At 43.1% G+C, this 19,533-nt stretch overlaps 1 protein-coding gene across 3 annotated transcripts in view; it reads right to left on the bottom strand.

The window, feature by feature from the left end:
• Positions 1-7,245: 7,245 nt before the first annotated feature.
• Positions 7,246-19,533, bottom strand: part of RBM20 (RNA binding motif protein 20) — a 69,071-nt gene continuing 56,783 nt past the window's right edge. For all 3 annotated transcript variants that reach the window (XM_027648030.1, XM_027648032.1, XM_027648031.1), the window contains 4 exons: positions 18,636-19,305; positions 16,106-16,225; positions 15,247-15,368; positions 7,246-11,338 (listed from right to left, as the gene is read on the bottom strand). In XM_027648030.1, coding sequence (XP_027503831.1) covers positions 11,228-11,338; positions 15,247-15,368; positions 16,106-16,225; positions 18,636-19,305 — 1,023 coding nt within the window. In that variant the 3' untranslated portion in view covers positions 7,246-11,227. The remainder of the gene's footprint in view (positions 11,339-15,246; positions 15,369-16,105; positions 16,226-18,635; positions 19,306-19,533) is intronic.

The following is a 19,533-nucleotide window of genomic DNA, read 5'->3' as shown; positions in this document are numbered from 1 at the left end:
ACACTGTCACTAAATCCCACCACTTACCTGAAGTTAGAGAAGTGTTGGTATACAAGGACTTGACATTTTCAGCTCTCTTGCTGCAAAGCCACAAAGGTTTGGCACCCAGTCCCTCCCACAGCACAGCCCGTTGAGCCAGTCAAAGAGTGTAACATCTTACAAATGTGTTTCTGATCTCCTGGCAGGTGACTGAATGTATATCCAGGCTCCTTGGCTGGCTTGGACCACCTGGTCTGAAGGAAACCAGTGCTGCTGCACCTTCACTGTAGCCAAGGCTTGGCTAGTGGGAGAGCAGCAGCCTGGGTGCAGTGCTGATAAAGGAAAACCATCTCTGGTCCTCAATAGTGTGTTCTGGGGTATCAAGGTTGAATTGTCCCTAGAGCTGTCCCCTGTCAAGGAAGGTCCCTGTGTTTTTCTCATGTGCATACAGCCGGCAGGCTGGAGGGATCATGCTGGAGTTGGGGTCTGCAATAGCCATGCTTAGTCCCGGGGCATGGCACACCACACCCTGCCCTCCAGGCCCTACAGGTCACTGGTATACTTAGCTACACTCAGCCACACCATGCCATGGCAAGCTGGTCTGCAGCCTCAGGCACAAGAGATGCCACAATAGCCCCTCAGCAGTGAGCACAGGGCTCCAGGGGAACGGAGCAGGGATTAGGAGCGGTGGGTGCTGCTCCCAGCCAGGCATCTCCAGCGCACTGCCCGGGTTGTGCTGACCCTCTGGGTGGGCAGAGTGCTTGCCCCATCTCTGCACCCCCCAAGGAGGTGGTCTGGCACTCTAACTCCAGGAGAAGGCGAGGTGTGTCTTCGCGTTGGGGCATGAGCCACAGAGTCAGCACTTCGGGCTGAGTTCCCACCTCTGACGCCGACTCACTGCATGACCTAAGGCAAGTCACTTAGCTGCTGCTTTCCTTCCTTTCCTGACTCTGCTAAAACGCCAGGGATAATAAGTAACTTTGTGTGAGTGCTACAAAGCTTTGAAATCTTCAGATGAAAAGGTGCTGTATAATTGCAAAGCATTTTTAATAATGCTAGTCATTCGCTTTGCCCTGCACTGCTTGCCAGTCCCAGGCTGGAGCACTACAGAAGCCTCCAGCACAGTCAGTGAACATCAGGCTGTGCAGAAGTGGAGGGTTTTCCTGAGTTTGTTTCCGTTTTGACTTCATGCTGGTCCAAACAGGAATCTGAGCTCAGCCCAGGACCTGACAGAAAGCTGCAAACTCAGAACAGCGCCTGGGCCTTGCAGGCAGGAGCTTTCTGGAAAGCTGGGGTATTTGGGGGAAGGGATTTAAACAGCTGTGTTGACAACACAGACAATAGGGATCCGATTCAGGCTGAAAGGGGCTACGTGAAAGGCGGCACGACACTGAAATTAAAGCAACAGTCAAGAGGAATGAGAGGGAAGAAAGGAGGATTACTTGAGCTGAAATGCTCCTGGTTTGGAAGCAGCCACAGCCACGTGTCCCAGGAGGTGCCTGGCTGGCACCAGCCTCCTCTGCATCCCAGAGAGGCTTTATCCTTTTAAACGCACTCTGACAGGGGTGCAGAGGCTTCTGGGGCAGAGTGCTTGAGTGTGAACATTAATCCAGAGGATTACAAAGGCAACGCTTTTGTGAAGCACTGTAGCTAGAAAGAGATGAGGTTATCTTCTTTAGTTAGGCCTGTAGAGCTCATGTTTAACCACAATGTTATTTTTATTTGACTCACTAAAATGACAGTAGCCAGTGATACCTGCAGCTCACTGCAATCCAATGTCTCTTCTTCTGTGCACTGCTGGCAACTCCTGTGATTTTATCACAACTTTTATGCTTTGGGTATTATATCCTAAAATCCCAGGGAATTTCAGCTTTCATTTGTAAACAAAGTATGTCCCTAGCCCTCAAGGTTTTGTGGATGAAAGATTTGAAACCATGAAACTAGTGCAATCTAAAAGCTAAAAAAACCTGGGAGGTGAATAAAGAGTTCCTAAACTTTGTGGGCTAATAAAAAAAAAAAAAGTTAAGAAAAGAAATAGTTGGCAAACAACTTTGTCTTGGGAAACGGGGTAGGGCTTGAGATGACTCCTGGTTTTTCGGGACTTGAGGTTGCCAATATGCCTTTGAACTTTTCAGCCATTCATAAATTCTTACATAACAACAGCAGCCACAATGCACTGGAGCTCTAGAAATGCTGACATGAGGAAAGTGGTGGGAAAAGATTATTTTAGCAACATATGACAACTCACCTCAAAGCATTACCTGAAGCCTCAACAACCCATATCCCCTTGAAAAGGAGCATCTTTTTGTTCCAGGAACTCATTTTGCACTGTAGTAAATCTCTTGTAGGTAAAGAGGAATTCAAAGGCTCTGCAAGATCATAGAAGCATTGAAAGAGGTTGAATACATGACTTGGTCCTTTGTGTTTCAGCAAAGTGATTTTTCTTTGTTTCAGTGGGTGATCTTTGCTGAAAACCTCCAGGACCAAATAAGAGGAGATATGAGATTCAAAAACGTCATAAGCATCACTCTGCTTTATATTGTCTGCATCTTCAGGCTAGTTCACACAATCACAAGCAATCAAGACACCAGCTGACCCACAGTAACCCCTGGTGCACACCCCTCCCTGCTCCTGCTGAGCTGACATCCACTCGCTTAGACCACCTGCATGGTGGTTTCAGCAAACACAATTTACTTCCCACTTTGCTTGGCTGACAAGAAGTGATTAATGAAAGTGAGTTCATGCCATTCCTTGCCATAGTGTGAACATGCCCTGAGTGCAGAGAGATGGAGCAGCTCCTGGGGGGAGCATATCCAAACTGTGGTTCTGATGAGTTTCTTTCACTTCAGGTTTTTTTCTCTTTTCATTGGGCTGGCAGAACACAGTGTTTTCTCGCACTGCTAGGCACTGCTTACATCTGATGTTGTTTTAACTTACCTTAAGGCTCAAGTAGCCTTTGATTCAGTGAGACTGGTTTTGAGATCAGACCCCACAGAAGGGGTTTTGGATGGGGGTTTTGGCTGAACAACAGCAGCAGCTTGTGAATCAGCATCTACCTTTGCAGGAAGAGAAAAGCAGAGGAGCATGTAACACACAGCCTGTGAACATGCAGTCAGAGGGACATCAGTTTGGTGGTGGGAAATACCCAAGAACACAGCCTGACCCATTTATTTCAGATCTCTTGGGTCCGTTTCATACACAGCCTGGCATCAGTCACACAAGGCACTGCCAGGTCTCTGTGCTCCTGTGGCAGCTGCGCTGCCTTCTGTGCCCGGCGCAGGAGGGGGATGTCCAATGGCAAATCCGTACTCTGACTCACTAAAATACTCCTTTGTGCCCCACCCTCAGGGGTCCCCCACCCCACCTGCAGGCTAATTTGTGAGAGAAAAGGAAGGAGAAGGCTTCTGAGATCATTTACAGTATCCTGGATGCCTTACTGATATCTTGGAAGACTAATATCTAGCATATCCTGCCTACCTGAGTTAATCTTTCCCAATCGCAATCAGATGGAAATAGGCACTGGAATAGCTCAGCTGGAGTGGTGCTGATCCCCATTAGCATCAGGACAGACCTGGGCTGCTCTTCCTGATGGTCTCAGTGTTCTTTCTTTTTACTCTGCTGCGAGAACACCTATTTAAAGTCTGACTTCTTTCCAGAGACCCTGCACTTGGTGGCAAGGGCACCTCGGAGAACATCAACGCCAGTCCCTGTGAATGTCTCAGTGCAGGGAGTGGCTCAGCAAGCTCATCATCACAGCACCTACCTACAGACAGTGTTATGGGCAGTAACAGTGAGCAGGGTAGATAAGGAGATGTAGAAGCTCTACTGGGGCACACACCAAAACAATGTTACTTGTGATTGTATTGCTGGTGAAGTACGTCCAGTTGCCAGACGCTGAATGCTAAAGTCCATGCAGGGCAGCAAGAGTCTTGCTCATGAACACACACACACACACAGCCCTCCAGTGTGCTCAAGTCTTGGGAGCCAGGGCCTCTACAAAACACTAATAGCACTGCTGTGAAACTGGTTTTTACATCTCAGCAGCGACAGAAACAGGCAAATTTTTCCTAGTTCCCCACCACAGGTGTGCAAAATACAGTGTGGCTACGCCCCCTGAGCTCAAGGTGAAAGTTTGCTGCCAAGAACACGTTGCTATCTGCCAAAGATAAACCAGCTGCAATGCAAAAACAGCCCAGCCAGAGAAGAAACCCACAAACAAAACAGACTTCCTGTGTTCTCTAAAGACACCAAGACAGTGTTTAAGGAAGGTGGAACTAATATACATGTTCTCAAACAATGCTCAGGAACAAGGGGAGGACACCTTTTAAAGAAGAAACTTTGTTTCTAAGGCATAGGCTGAAAAAGCTGCTTCCTGACCCAGGGCTGTGCTGCTGATACTTTCTGTCTTATCTTGGGAAATAGTGGCCAAAACTCTGCCTGGCAATTATTTAAACATTAAATAGGCTGGATTCAGCCTGCCTTATGCAGCTTTCTAATTCCCAAAAAGCTTTCAAACATGCCCACTCATTCAGATCTGACCCAGCTAATTAACAATTGACATACAGTTCTATTTCAGTTTAAAGGAAGTGACATTAGGTAGCTGAACAGTGCTCCTGAATGATACTTTAACCAGAACAGGCCTGATGTGAACTGAAAGGAGAGAGCTGCTGGCTTTAATCGCCTTGGGTATCTGATTAGAAAACTCACTCTGCAGTAGGCTGATGCAATTGTGTGCAGATGAGCTTTAAGAAAACCATTCTCACAGTGTGGAAGAAGGATCCTGATGGCCCAACCACTCCCCTCCCTGCCTGCTCCCAATCCCCTGTGACACCCACCAGGGCCCTACTGACCCTCATGTTTGCAGTAAAAGGGGACAGCTAGGAAGGAAGAGGCGGCAACTACCTCTGCTTCTTTCACTTCAGCATCTGGGAAGTCACGTTTCTGTGGTGCTGTGAATATGTCAGGCTAGTACGAGACTGTTTCATGAAGATTGTACAGTGCTGTAATGCACCGTAGCTCCACTTAAGCAAGCAAAAGGGAGATGAGACATGGCAAGGGAGTTGGAGAGGATTCCTGGCCACCAGGTCACTAAGGCAGGCCCTGCAATGAGAATCATTTCATATCATATCATAAGATATCCTGATTTGGAAGGGACCCACAAGGAACCTCGAGTCCTGTGCAGGACAACCCCAAAATTCACACCATGTGCTGTTGTCCAAATGCTTCTTGAACTCTGGCTTGCTACTGCAACCACTGCCCTAGGGAGCCTGTTCCAGTGCCCAACCACCCTCTGGGTGAAGAACCAGTATCCTAGTATCAAACCTAAATCACCCAACACAGCTTCATGCCATTGAATGCTGATCCTTATGGGTATTTCTTTTGTGTAAGGGAAAAGGAGACACTTTGTTTAATCTAAGATGTTCTACTAAGATGTTTTAAGAAGAATCCCTGGTTCCCATTTTGTGCACAACTGGGAAAAACTTTTCCTTCACGAATACATACCACATGCTGTCATGGTTTCATGCTGCAGCATTGCATCAGGTGAGCCAAGCACACGAGGAGAGCCCAACCTATTGACACAGATAAGCGGAGATTGGCAGAGTAAAATGTAGAAAAGGAAACAGAGGCAAACCTGTTCTCTGGGGCTGCCCTTGCTGCCACCTGCACAAACACAGCACAGTCCCAGGCTGCCTCAGTGATGGAAAGCAGGCAGAGGGAGGCTGCTTCACACAGGGCCAGCATGTGCTGCAGGGAGCTGCTGATCAGCCCGGCTGATCTGCCAGGGCAGTGTCCACCAGCTGACCCCATATCAGCCTGATCCAAAGCAGGCAGCACTGTCCTCAGCTCCTTGCACACCCCTGCCCTCCTCCAGTCAGCTTCCCAGGGAGGGCTCCTGTTTTCAGACAGCCTTGACCTGGTCTGCTCTGTGGGTCAGGGAGGACAGCTGGGTTAAAGCCTGGCTGTCCCACTGAGGTCAGTCACAGCCTTGTGTCAAATGGCTAGGCTGGTGTTTGGGTGTGGGCTGGTGTTCACCTGTGAAGTTTTTCAGACCTGAGTTCCCCTTTCCAGAAAGAAAATGAAGAGTGACAAAATCTAGACTTGAAGCATTATGTTTGAACACCACAGTTTCAACTTAATTTTTTTGTTATGGATATATTATGTCAATTTGCCTGATTTCTAGAGTGAGGGATTCATAGATCCAATGAGACAGTATCACATAAAAGAAGGTTTCAACATATCCAGGACAGAAGAATCGAAGCTGTTTGTGCTTAAAATACATTACCTGTGTACCTCACCTGCAAAACAAGAGACACTGATTTAATGAACAGGGGAGCCAGAAAACCCAAGTGCCAGCCTTTTTGCCCATGACTGATTTCCTTAGCTTTTCAGTGGGGCAGATGGATCCATTTCCCTCCCTCAGTGGGTGGTGGGAGGTGTAGTTTGTGCTTTGATAGTGCCCCATGCCCTGCCTTCACAAGGACTGGAGCTTGCCTTGTCTCAGTTTTCCTCCCAGTGTTTTCCACTGAATCAATTCAGCAAATTTTGTGGTAAAGACTCCCCTCAGCTTTTGTCCTTACCGCATTCTTTAAATATTTAGTACAAGTGTGTCTTTACATCACTCTGACTGAGCTTTATTTCCTCCCAGGAGCTCTGGATAGTGGCAATGGAGGTGAGCCAGAGAGAAGGCCAGAGAGTGGGAAAGGTCCCTGTACAGCTGGGGGCACACCAGGGAGGATGGTCTGCTGAAAAGAACAAAAACCAGCAAAGGCAGAGGGAGAGCACAGGGAAAGAGAGTAACTGGGCAAACAGGGGACTTAGGTTGAGATGAGATGGAGAAAGTACCTGGCTGGGGAAGAATTTATATGGCGCTTTCAGAAGGCTGAGAAGATAGCCTGGATGGAGACAGAGAAAAGCCAGTGGGGACAGACAGCTTGCCCAGTTCAGTCACAAATTAAGAGAAAAAGGGAAGTGAGGACATATCTAGAGGGACAGGAGTGGGTAATAACAGTTAATAATAATTACAGAGTGAACCACTGAGATGTGTTCACTTCAACTTCAGCACCAGATAATGGCAATCACTCTCAGTCTGTACAGTGGGAGCTGCCTGCTAAGAACCACAACTTGTAGAAATTATATTTAAAAGCAAACCTTTTGTCCCCTTGCTTCCTTCTTACCCCCCAAACTATCTTTAATTCATTTATGATTTTTAATAGATCCCTTGGGAAGCTAGAAGTTGTTGCTGGGACAACTGCCCACCAATGTATATGCTTTATTATTCTCTTTATTAAAATCTTTCTTTTTAAGAAACACAAACTGAAACACTTTGCAATCAGTTACACAGATCAGTTAATACTGGTGACAGTTCCTACATAATTAAACAAGTACTAACAAATTCCAACTGTTTACAAGCCAAAACTTAAATTAACAAGATTATATAAGCTCAATAAATAGTACATCTGGTCCAGTTCAAGTATAATTCAACAAATCACAGCCTTAATCCTTAGAGAATAGAAAAAACCCTGAATATAACCAGCCTAACACTAATTTAGTGTTAAAGCCAATATGAAACTTTGTCTAATCTTATGGGGCAAATGTTAAATTCTTTCAATTTTTACTTCAAAGAAAGTAAGTTGCAGATTGACATTAAAGACTATTTGAGATCAATACAGATTTCACAAAGTTGAAAAACACAGTCCCTATTAAAAAAGTGCAATCTTTGGTTGAGATGTGTTGAAATGGTTTGTATATATTAAGGAAGCTCCTTTTTAAATATCAATATTTGTTTGGCTAGACCTGAGCCTTCTTTGTGCTATATATATATAGATATATAGATATATAAATAAACAGCGTGGATTATAGTGATGAAGAATTATGCCAACTAAAAAAAGTCAAGATTTTAAATATAATAAACCAAAAGAAACAAGACATTTTTACACAAGCTGAGGAAGGTTAGGGGCTGCCTACAGCAGCCTTCTTCCTCAGCAAAATAGGTAGTAGAGAGAAGTTGAGGAGTTGAGTGCCTGTCAGCATTGCATGATGGCCTGTTGGAGAGGGAAGGAGGTTATCTCCGAGTTCTCAAAGTGCATCGGGCTGAAAACTGAACATGGGGATCGTTAGGAGCTCGTTGAGATTTGGAATTGCTTTCAAATGCTGAGGTTTAGGGGGAGAAAGGACCTTCTCAGAAAGAAGAATTGCCTGTTTGGCCATTCTCAGGATTTTAAAGATTGCTGTTGTATCAGGACAGAACTCAAAGGGACAGGGTGTCCAATCTATTTCTACAAATGTCTGAGTCTGATCACGTCTTCAGGACTGGGCTCTGCTTCTGCATCACTCATCTGAGTCATCTACCTCCAGCAGAGGAAACTGTATAGGGTGTAGATGCCATCTAGAGCCTCCTCCTTCCTCAGTGACAAGCAAGGGCCTGTACCCGTGACCCCAGCAGGGGATCTGGAGATCTGACAGTTCCTGGTGAGCTTGGTCAAGACTCCAGCTTTTGGAGCTCCGGATGGAGACCAAAACTGAAGTGACCCTAACAGCAACTCTAACCCTAAGGACAGGGAAGGTTTCTAAGACCCACTATATCAAGATGGGATTTTGCACTTCTAATGCAACTGTCCAGGAAAAAAAAGGAGGTTAAATGCAAGCTGTGAATAATGGGAATGAACCTGGTTCAGAACTAGAGAAGGGGAAAAGTAGTTTGAATCATTTCTTGTAAATCCAAAAATAAGCCCCTGGGTAAACACTCATTTTAATTATTCTTCTGCTGCCAGTCAAAATCTCATGGTTACCTGCTGCTTTCCCTGCCTGCCTGTATCCACCTGTTGTCTGTTTTCAGAAAGTGTGATTTAAAGCTCTTTGGCCTGGGAAAGTCTTTGTTGTGGATTTGTGCCTTGCCTATAATAAAGGCAGTGGACCTGTAGCTTCTACTGCAATACAAATAAAGAATAATAACAGTGATACTTTTCTCATTTGAGGTTACCTGGGGATAAAGTTGCTGGAGGCATATGACTTTGATATACAGTCAGCTATGTCTCACGTCCAATTAAGCTTAACCACATGGTCTAACAAGCTCCCATTAGGCCGGTGAGAGCCCCAGTTTGATAGCAGGGTTAGCTTCAAAGATTTGATGCTTGCATTTGTAGTGATTTCCTTCCCCGGTGCTCAGTTTGTGCTGAAGGGCATGAAGGGAACTTCATATTCAGATGATACATGAGAGCTGCACTTCAGAAGACAATTGCACAATCTTTACTGCCATTTTCATCATCTTACAGCCTGCAATACAAGCTCTTGTCCTAACAGCCCTGTGCTCAAGTTTCACTGCAATGTGAAAAACAAACAGTCAGAGAAAAACCCAACCCTTGAAGGAAAAATACCTGGTTTGCAATATTGGTTTGTTTTGGTTTTTTTTTTTCCCCATGGGGGAAAACAACAAAAAAATCTAGGTTGTTTTAAATTACAGATGGACCCAAGTCTTCACATACTTCGAGCTTGGACAAAGGAGGATTTAGGCTGTAACTTTTTTCATTTCCCCTTTTCTTTTGGATTGGCCCTGTCTGAATCTGGGATGCACAGAATCCCTCAACTTGCAAGAAGCAGGAATTCCAAATATGAAATCTGAACCTACCTCTGGTAAAAACGAGTGGAAAGCACAGGCCATGAAATGGAGCAGGGCTTCAGGCAACAACACCAGGCACCTCTGAGACACACTGCCTGGCTACAGGGTACCTCAGAGAACGAGCATGGCACAAGATATAAGGGCACAAATACTTTGGTGAAAGCAGTTCTGGCAATTTAGCCACTTTGCAATATTTTGCAACATCCATGTCATTCTTAAGGATAGAATGATTAGAGAGGGATAGAATCTGTTTCCTCTGCACAACATCTAAACAGGACACCCAGCACCAGCAAATTTTACAGAACATACCGTGATGATTATTAGAGTAAGGCAGAGAATGGAAATGCGCCTGCAAATCCCCATCTGCCCAGATTGCATGGGACATTTTATAAACTCTGAGATCAATTCTGGCAATGGTTTGCATGAGTATTCACTTTAGTACACAAAGCCCTATTGAAATGAACCAGAAACTTGTACAGTGCATTTCAAAGGGACTTCGCAAAATACTAAGCAACAACTGTGCAGAAACAATAGCTCATAATAATGCCAGAGCTGCTGGTGCATCCTGTGTTCTCAGTGCAGCACTCCGTGAGCCATCAGTAGTTGTATTCACCTTAAAAAATTCAGGGAAATAAAATACAAAAACAATATTAAAATTCTGGCATCTTTCCATGAAAATCAGGAAAATTCAGTGTTGCCAAGCTGAGGAAAAGCAAGCTTTAAAGAAAACAAAAAGACCCCAAAAGCAAGGATCTTGAGTAAAATGTCTAAAAGAGACATGGTCCAAACATGTGGCACTTTAAAAAGCCTCTCATGAGAGTTTCAAGTCTGTAAGACTCAAAGTTGGCACCCTTTAGAATTATCAAAAACAAGAGTTTCAAACACAGTGGTACCTGGAGAACATCCTGACCACACTATGGAAAATGCTGAAACCAGAGCAGGCTGGCTGTCAGCATGTGCATTCAAACTGCTCTTGCGGTACTGGGTTCAGGCTGTGAGGTCCCTGGGACAGACTGTGGCTCCCTCAGTGTTCACAATACCTGCATTGTACAGTCAATACTTAACAACACAAACATTTTATCATTTCACCAAGCTCTAAGACATGGAGGTGGATGCTGATGGGGTTTACATTATGCCATCTACTGACTAGTTTTAACACAATGGCTTTAAATGTCCTATGCAAATCCTACTTCTCACTGGAGCAATGAGTGAAATGGCTGAAGATATTTTAAGCAACATTAAAACCTATTTATAGTCATATCTCCTTTCCTTCCAGCGTCCACTGGAGGATGCTGAGTGCTTCTAAGTACTCCGCCTGACCTGATGTGTTACATCAGAATTAAAACTTTAAGAATCCCTGAGAATTCTGATTTAATCTAGGAAACCACTCCCAGCACGCAGAGTGTGAGAAAGAATTGCTCCACTTCTTACAGATATGCCAGCATTGCTTCACCGTGGGAAACAGTTTCAGGCATTTTGGTTTTTAATGGCACTCTGGGCATAGATGCATGGAAACATGCTCTTTATTTCCCCTCCTCTGTACAGTGCAAATTGACAGTTATATCATAGAAATTAAAAAAAAAAAAATAAAAATCAGCATTCACTCATTATAGCTCTTCCAGTTCATCTGCATCATAGTTTTTTCTTTGCAAAGTGAGGAACAATGCCAGTGTCGTCCTGAGGCAGATGGCTGCCTTCTTCCTTCATTTTCAGGCTCTCTTCTGCAAGCTGGGATAGATACTTCTGCAATCACATAAAAAAAACAAAGCATTGTTACCAAAACTGAAAATATTCAATGTGGAATTCTTTCTGCCTTTTCAGAGCTCTCCCTCTTCCAGCATGTCAAAAGGGAAGAAAGCACAAAGAAGCCCCACTTTGGTGAAAGCCCAAGCCAGGAAATATGGCTGTGTCAGGCAAACTACCTGAATACACTCAGAGCCTCAGAAATTCAGTGGTTCACTCTGTGCCACAAGGGGAAGTAGTGACAGAACTAGGAGGGCCTCTGCTTCCCATCAGTCTAACTGTGTAACTTGACCTTACCTATTCTGTACTCTCACGTGCTATAGAGCAGGAACTAACTCCACTGAGTCAACTGAATTATGCTAGGAAAGTACTGGTATGTCAGAAAACGGATGCAATTTCAGTCACAATTTAAAGCATATATATTACATTTTCATTGTGTCCAGTTCAGAAATACGCCTTTCGTACATTTTGTTTTAAGGGAATAATCACACTCAGTAATAACTAACACGATTTAGCAGCTAGGCTGGAGTATTTACATTTATTGTGTTTCTCAAAGATAAAGCCTTTCACTGCTTTAAGTACTCAGTGAGATTTAAAAAACCAGACATGGCCAGTGAGGCTTTCAGCCTTTTGGCAGTGCTCTTAGTTGGCAGAGCTGCACACAAAATGGATGATGAATGGGCGTGGGTCTGAAAATGGTGCTCAAAGTATTTATTCATGGTCAGCAGACATAGAAATGGATGGAAAGAAGCTTCTTCAGCAGCAGCTAGTGTAGGGACACGTGGGAAATTCCCGCATAATCATGCAGAGATATTCTTATTAATGACTTACACATTTATCACATGCAAGAATAACTGACCTGCACATTTTTAGGATCATAAAACTCCCTTTTCTAGCTAATTACCCATTCTGATTTGTTTTGAAAAGACCATCCCACATCACTGCAAAATTTTATCTACTTGTAGGATTTCCCCAGACTACAGTTTGCTTGTTGACATTCAAGGGGAAGAGGTGAAATGTAAAATGGACGTAAGAACACTAAAAGCTGTGTTAGGACTGCCAGGTTCTGTCACGTAAATACAAGTTTTGAAGGTAAGAGGTACATCTGAAAGGGTCTCAGCACTGTTAATGAATGGACATATCCGTGACAAAGTGACAACTGCGTCCTTGTTATTCAGAATATAGAGGTTTGGCTGTGGAAATTACACAACCCTCATTCTTGATCTCTGGGTGCAAAATTCCATGTGGCAGAAAGCCAGAGTAAATATTACAATATTCTGCAGAGATATAGGGTCCATAAAGGCGGGAAGACATGTTCTGTACACCATGAACTGTAATAAATCACTAACGCTTGTCATTGGATTAGATAACCCGTGCATTTTTGGTTTTTAATTATTACCAACCAAAATAAGACTGAGTTTCATACACCATGTTTATCTATCATGAGTACTACAAACACCAGTTTTGAAGTTCACAGATTCAGATTAATTTGTAGCAAAATGGCAGCCAAGCAAAAATTTTGCCTTTTTTTTCACTGAAATACAAGTTCTGATGAATGCCTGGAAAACAGGATAAAATGCTGCACTGAGTTGCCAAGGTAGCTTCCACCAGATGAATCTGACAGCTTTCTGTGGTAGTGATGGCCAAATGATGGATTTTTTTGTACGTGGAAACACAGGGGATCTATGAATATAAACACTGACTGGGAAAATCATTTATTAAGCTGAAGAGAACTGAAAATTGCAAAAAGTCTGCAAGGCTGACAAAGAAACACTTGATTTTTTGTCAGCAATTGCTATTCTTCAAGGGACATTACACTCAGATGAAGCTGACTATTTTACTTCAAGACAAAGTTGTCATCATATAAAAAAGACTTTTAGAAGAAAACTGGCAAACCAGCTGTTTAGTTTTGCATTCAAATCCAAACACTGAACATACATTTTGCATGTGGCTCAAGGAGATCACATGAAAGACAACAAGTAGCAAATCAGCTATAAAAGACTCAAAGCCGTGACAGCATTTGTAACGTTGTTGTCGCTGGAAGGTGGTATTTGGATGAAGGCAAGAGAACAGAAACACAGTCTGCAGCAGCACTCTCATAGCTTCACACAGTCATAGTTCCGAGTTCCTATATTGGTGGATACACTCATCAACTTGCATCATCACAGGAGAAGACTGATATTTCTTGCAGAGTGCATAAGTGAGCATTATTGCAACTAAAAGGGTTCTAGTAACACAGAACAATTATTTAAAATTTGCTAAGTTTCCACTTGAGCAGGCAAAAGTTGGCCGAGATATTTACTTCCTGTATTTAGTAAGATAAGAGGTAGGCCTCGACAGAACAGCCTGTTTTCATTACCACATTTGACAGATTTATTTTTAACAGCTTTTATAGTCTTTGTTTTTTTATCTCCACTCAGTGTTAGTTATCAACCACAGCACTCAAGGGAAATGTCATAACAGGGAGAAAACGAGGTTATTTTCACGCTAAGTCAGTTTTAGTTGGACTGTTTTTTCTTATGACTTAAATGAAATAACTTAGAAAATTAAAAAAAAATTCCTCTTTTTCCCATGGAACCGGTTTCCAGGGGCAGGGGCTGGAGTTGCTACCTTTCCTTTATTATGAGTTTCTTCAGGACAAACTTGCATGGGATCCACAGCCTGCACTGAGTGGTGCCACCTCTGGTACATCCCTCTGGATTTTTTTGTATGAAGCATCAAAAAGGCATGCAAACCGGGCACCTGTTTTTCAAGCTTGCACTTGGAGGATCCATTATGAGCAAGCATCACAGCTCTGCAGGCCCAGTCTTTGTAAGCTAGAGGCCTTTGTATGATTACAGTTATGGAACTTCCGGAAAGTCATGAAGAAAATTCTCGCAGAGAAATTATTTGACTCTGAGCATCACTGGAAAACTCAAAGCCTACTAGCCAGCTAAGGAGAGAGAGCTATTACTTGAAGAGAAGCAGAGTTACAGCATTTACTGTGGGCAGAGGGAAGGAACAGAGAAAGGAGGAGCAGCTGTGCTTTGCTCTTTCATGACTTTTTGCTAAGAGTATGAAAATGCCAACACAAGTGAGAATGCCGACACAAGTGTCTTCTGCACTGTACACCCCCTGCTCACAGGCAGGGACGGGAGTTGAGAGGCAGAGCCACCTTCTCTGAGGAGTCCTCAGCATGGGGCAGTGAATGCTCATGACTGATCCTATACACAGTGCATCAGAAAGCGATAAAGGCAGGGTCTTTTCATTGAACTGCAGGCACACGTGGTCTCTGTGTGCTAGTGTCAGCTGCTGACGCGCTCATGTTATATTCTTATGGAAACCGTACAAGTAATGACATGCTTGTGCATGTCTTTATAGAAGTTATTCAGCAGTGGTGCTCTGTGTGGCTGCTCTGCAGCGCAGGGGGGTGATTTCAGCGGGTCACAGGAAATGCCTGTGCGTCACGGAGCACTGCGTGCTGAAACACGCTGCACGAATTCACACCAGGGCAAAAATAAGTCTGGCAACACTGTTGAACAAGTGACTTGTTTAGTGCTCCTGAAATTAAGATGTAATAAAGATTGCTGCAGGGCTCACTCCTGGTGACAGAAATGTCAGGGACCCCCCAGAACAGAGAATTAGAGATCTGAGTTGCATGCAGTGCTAGTGACAAGGGTCAAATGTAGATTAGAAGACCAAACTATCACCTGACCCCATTTTACTTATGATTCAGAAGTTCATTTCAAGGATCTGTGAGTGAGAAATTAATGTGCTAACGTTTGGAACTACTGAAAAGTTTGCTTATCTGAATTTCACTTCATCTGAATTCTGTCCACAGAGTAAAAGCTAGTTTTTTGTTGCATCCTCTACCTTACACACAATCCACTCCATGAGCTTGTTGTAGGTAGCTTCAAGTCTGTTTTTACCTGAAGATTTTTGTAGTGAACAGTACTCCTGCAGTGACTTGTCTTTGCTGTCTCTTCATTTGTGTAGAAGAGTCCACAGAGCTTGCAGTAAAAGCCAGTTCTAGGCACCACAAATTCCACACCTATTGAGAAATTCTGAATTACATTAAAGTGTCAGTTGAAACCCTTACCCCTCCCACAATAAACTTGTTTTCAAAGAAAAAAGGTGCTGTTTAGTTAAATGACAGGGACAGGAAGACTGAATCCTGGATTCACTTCTGTAATTTCCCTAATTTTGCAATACTGAGCTGCAGTTTAAAATTCTGTGCATTGCAAATACAGCTTTCTTTTCTCTCTTAGATATACATATTTTAAAATGTACTTTCTCACACATAATATTGACTGGGAACTTCACTCTGTAACCTCAAGGGTTAGAAAAGCAATAGTACTTATGAGCAGTAAATTCATGCTTCAATTACAAAAACTGCTTTTTAGGATGTACTTCTTCCAGGTGTTTTACTCATAACCAGTATTTACACAGTAAACCCAATACTTTTGCTTATGTTGAAAGGATAGTCAATAATTTTATGACAAAGACTTTTAAATTACTAAGTATTTTTTCATATATATTTCATATATCATTCAAAGGAACTTATTTCACCTCACCAGTGACATTAACAGCTACATTTTGCCATTCATTTGGAATGAAATTAGCAATGATCTATAATCAAAAGACCCTTTCTTTCAACAGCTATCCCTCTGTCATATACCTTGTTCCTTCACTCTCCTCACATCTGTTCCGAAAAATAAATATAGCAAGTAGCCTTAAAGTGACATCTTGTTGTAAGCCCTGGGTATTGCAGTGGGCGGCCCAACGTACCCAGGGGAATGCTGAGCTCGGTGAAGACGTCCTCTTGTTCCCAGCCTGGTGGAGAGTGCCTTTGTTTAGATTCCACCTCCGGGTATTCCAGAGATCTCATTTCCAGGTACCTAGAATTTGCTTAACAAATGAATAAATATATTGAATGACAGTAGTTTATTAAAGAGACTTCTGTAAACTTCTTGGGAGCACTTTCTGGGTGGATCTGTAAATGAAGTAAAATTTGGAGAGAAAAAAAATGAAGTAAATTTTGGGAAAAAATGCTTTTCCATTCAAATCAGAGGCCTATTTAGTGCAACTCCAACAGCTGTACTACACTGTGCAGTCACCCTTATTTCTCTGAGTACACCATTTTTCTATTTCTAATTTCTTGTTACGTTTGGGGATTTTTTTCATATTTCAATCTCTAAGTAGAGCTATAACATTACATGTGTCTCCGGCACAAGCACAGTCTGACTGCAGCTCTGTAACCACTTGTGATAGTGCTTGACCAGTGATGGAGCCGGGCTGACAAAGTGGCTCCTGAGATGGTGGGGGCAGCAGGACCTGGTGACAGCAAATTCCCAAACCTGCCTCTTGTAGGATCCCTGCAGCATTGTCATCTTCTCCCTGGATCCACTCTTCTCCCATCCTCAGCCCTCCAAAGGACAGTTTCTGCTGTATGGCTCCTAGCTACTAAAAGATTTTGGTTCCTGGCTAGAAGGATTGGGATGGTTGGTCCTTGCTGACCAACATTAATGGATGCAGCAGGAGATTCAAGGTGTGTAAAACACTGGATTGATTTGCTAAGGCAGATATAGCCAGTGAAAAGAACTGATGCTCTCCCTTCCTGTGATTCTCAACATATGAATTACTTTTATTTTAAAAAAGAGAAAATTGTTATCACAGAGCAACAGAATTACAGATAAACTGATCTGATACCTATTCTTTAGTTCTTAGACCAAAGAATTAGTTCCCTCACCCTGACAAAATTTCTATTGCATTGCAAATTTCACCTAGATAAGGGATATATTTTCTCATAAAACAAACATTTTTCCCAAAACAAACCCTTCCTGTCTTTCAGGTCCGTAGTTCAAAGATCTGCAGTTTCTGGCTATGAGAAAGAATTTTTCTTCACTGTTTTAAATATGTCTATTACATGATTTTAAAAGAAAATAATTTAAAATCCCGACTGGTTGGCTTTCAAGTTAATTTTAAGCCCATCCCAGATTTCCAAATCTGCAGCAGAGAACTGGAAAATCTCCAGTAAGCTCGTAAGACATCCAGGGCCTTTGTGGAAACCTAAGTCCCACTTAAGTTGATTTCAGTGCTTCTGATCTGGCAGCTGCATTTGCAGAGGGCTCAGAATCTTGGACTGCAGATCCCAGATATCAAGTCCATGTCAGAAACCTGGGAAGCATGAGATGCCCTGGAGCTTCCAGGCTCCCTGCTGACAAGCTGGAAGCTGAGATGCTGAAAACACTAAAGTAACTATGCTCCTGAGATATCCAACTCTTTCATCAGCCGGCTGCCTGGGCAGCCCAGGGTAGCCAGCTTTGCCATGCCCAGTCCCAGGGAGTTTGCATGGCAATGTTATCGCCAAATACGCCAAGTCTGGCAAGGTGTCTACAGGCAAAACAGGTAAGTATTGAAAACCAAGTGAGTTTGAAATTTATCCTGGAGGAAGAAATTTGTTCAAAATCAGACATTCACATTAAATGTTTCCAGCACTGCACCCTCAAAAATCTTCCATCAGCTTCTTTTCACAACCCCTTGTCCATCACATGTGCTCTGGCAGCAATAACAAAAGAGCATTCCTGGCCAACACAGTCTGTTGTTTTCTACTTCATGTCACTATACACAGCCCATTCACTCAAGTATCATTTGAAAGTGTGACGAGGAACTGAACTCACTTTCAGACACTCAAGATCCCTCTTTTCCTGAGAGCTAAAACATTAATATGTAGTTACGATTATATTTATTGACACTACCTCACAGCATGTCCTATTAGTTATATTAAAGGTAGAATGCAGTAGATAAGAGGTGATAAGGCAAGTCCTGACAAAAGGTATTTATTTCTGTTGAACAGGGCCTGAGAAGTAACAATCTACAGATGATTTCCATGTTACTAATGCTTCAGTACAGTGTGTAAGAATACCCACCTTGTCCAGGAGCCAGCCAGACATTACAGATACTTTTCTGTTGACCTTCAGAGACTGTCACTCATTTCATTGACAATTCAAAATAAATTTAGCAAGGCACTGAAAGACTTCAGCTAAACTCATGTGAACCCTGACATGACAATTATAGCAGCTTATGCCTTTTAGAAAGCTTGCAAGCTGCTTATCATATTTCCTTTACACTATTCAGCTAAGAGGCTCTAATGGTTTAGCTTGGCCAAAGCCACTGGGGTTCTTTTACTGAGCGGCTCCAAGGACAAGTCCTGATACTATTAGCAACACTTATTCTCGTTAGCAATAAATTTCAGTCTACTGTCAGAGAAAATATGCAAGGCTCCCTGTGGGCTGAAGAGAAAAAAAGCAGTAGTTACCCTTGGCCTCTGGACACTCTTGGCTTCCATGTCTTGTTTCTTCACTGGTGTTTTTAACAAGCGTTTCCGTAGCTTGTCTGCTCTCAGCTCCTTGTGATCCCATCTGTTTGTAATCATCTATAAATGCATCAGAGAGCTGGAGAGTCTCTTCTTTCAGATGAACAGAAGGTATATGGTGATCTTCAGGCTCTAAATGTGTGTCAGAGCTCTTATCAATTTTTCCTTCCTTCTGCTGGGGATCAGACTCCTTAGCAGATTGGTCTTCTTTCCATTCCTCTGGCTTCTGTTCAGGGTCCAGATTTAGGCTTGATGCTTCAGTTACAGCATCATCATTACCATCATCCTCCTCATCATCCTGACAGCCGCTAGAAGCTGCACTGCCTTTTGCTGTTCTCAAATTTGTTTCTAAAGCTTTATGGGCAAATTTGTCTTCACTCCTGGTTAAGTGGCTGTGATTGTTTTTCAGTTCTAATACAGTTGACATACAGGGGCACATTTCTGAAGCAGCTTTATTTTTTTGATCAACTGGTACTATTTCTTCAAGCTCAGTTATATCAGGCTCCATAATTAAATCATCTTCTCCTACTTCATCTACTGTCACTAATTCCTCCATGTTAGCAGGATACCAGGTCTCACCTTCTATTTCACTTCCACTCTCCCAGTCTCGGTCCTGTCACAAAGATGAGAGATTGGTCACAAACATTTGAGAGATTGGTGATTATAGATCAACACTGTTAAAAAGTGGGCTTTGAAACCAGGAAGAAACTTGGGCTGGCCATGCCTAACCCTCCTTGCGTTATTATTTCAAAGAACAATATGCCTGAGTGTTGTAATTTCGAACCTTACGCACAAAGACAAGCAATCTCTACTGAATTATCACATGAACTTCACTTTGTGG

Source organism: Corapipo altera, unplaced genomic scaffold (genome assembly GCF_003945725.1).
Source record: "Corapipo altera isolate COAL_440 unplaced genomic scaffold, ASM394572v1 56, whole genome shotgun sequence".
Taxonomy (NCBI): Eukaryota; Metazoa; Chordata; class Aves; order Passeriformes; family Pipridae; genus Corapipo; species Corapipo altera.
Note: the sequence above shows the minus strand (reverse complement) of the source record. Positions and strands in the feature narration are given on the sequence as shown.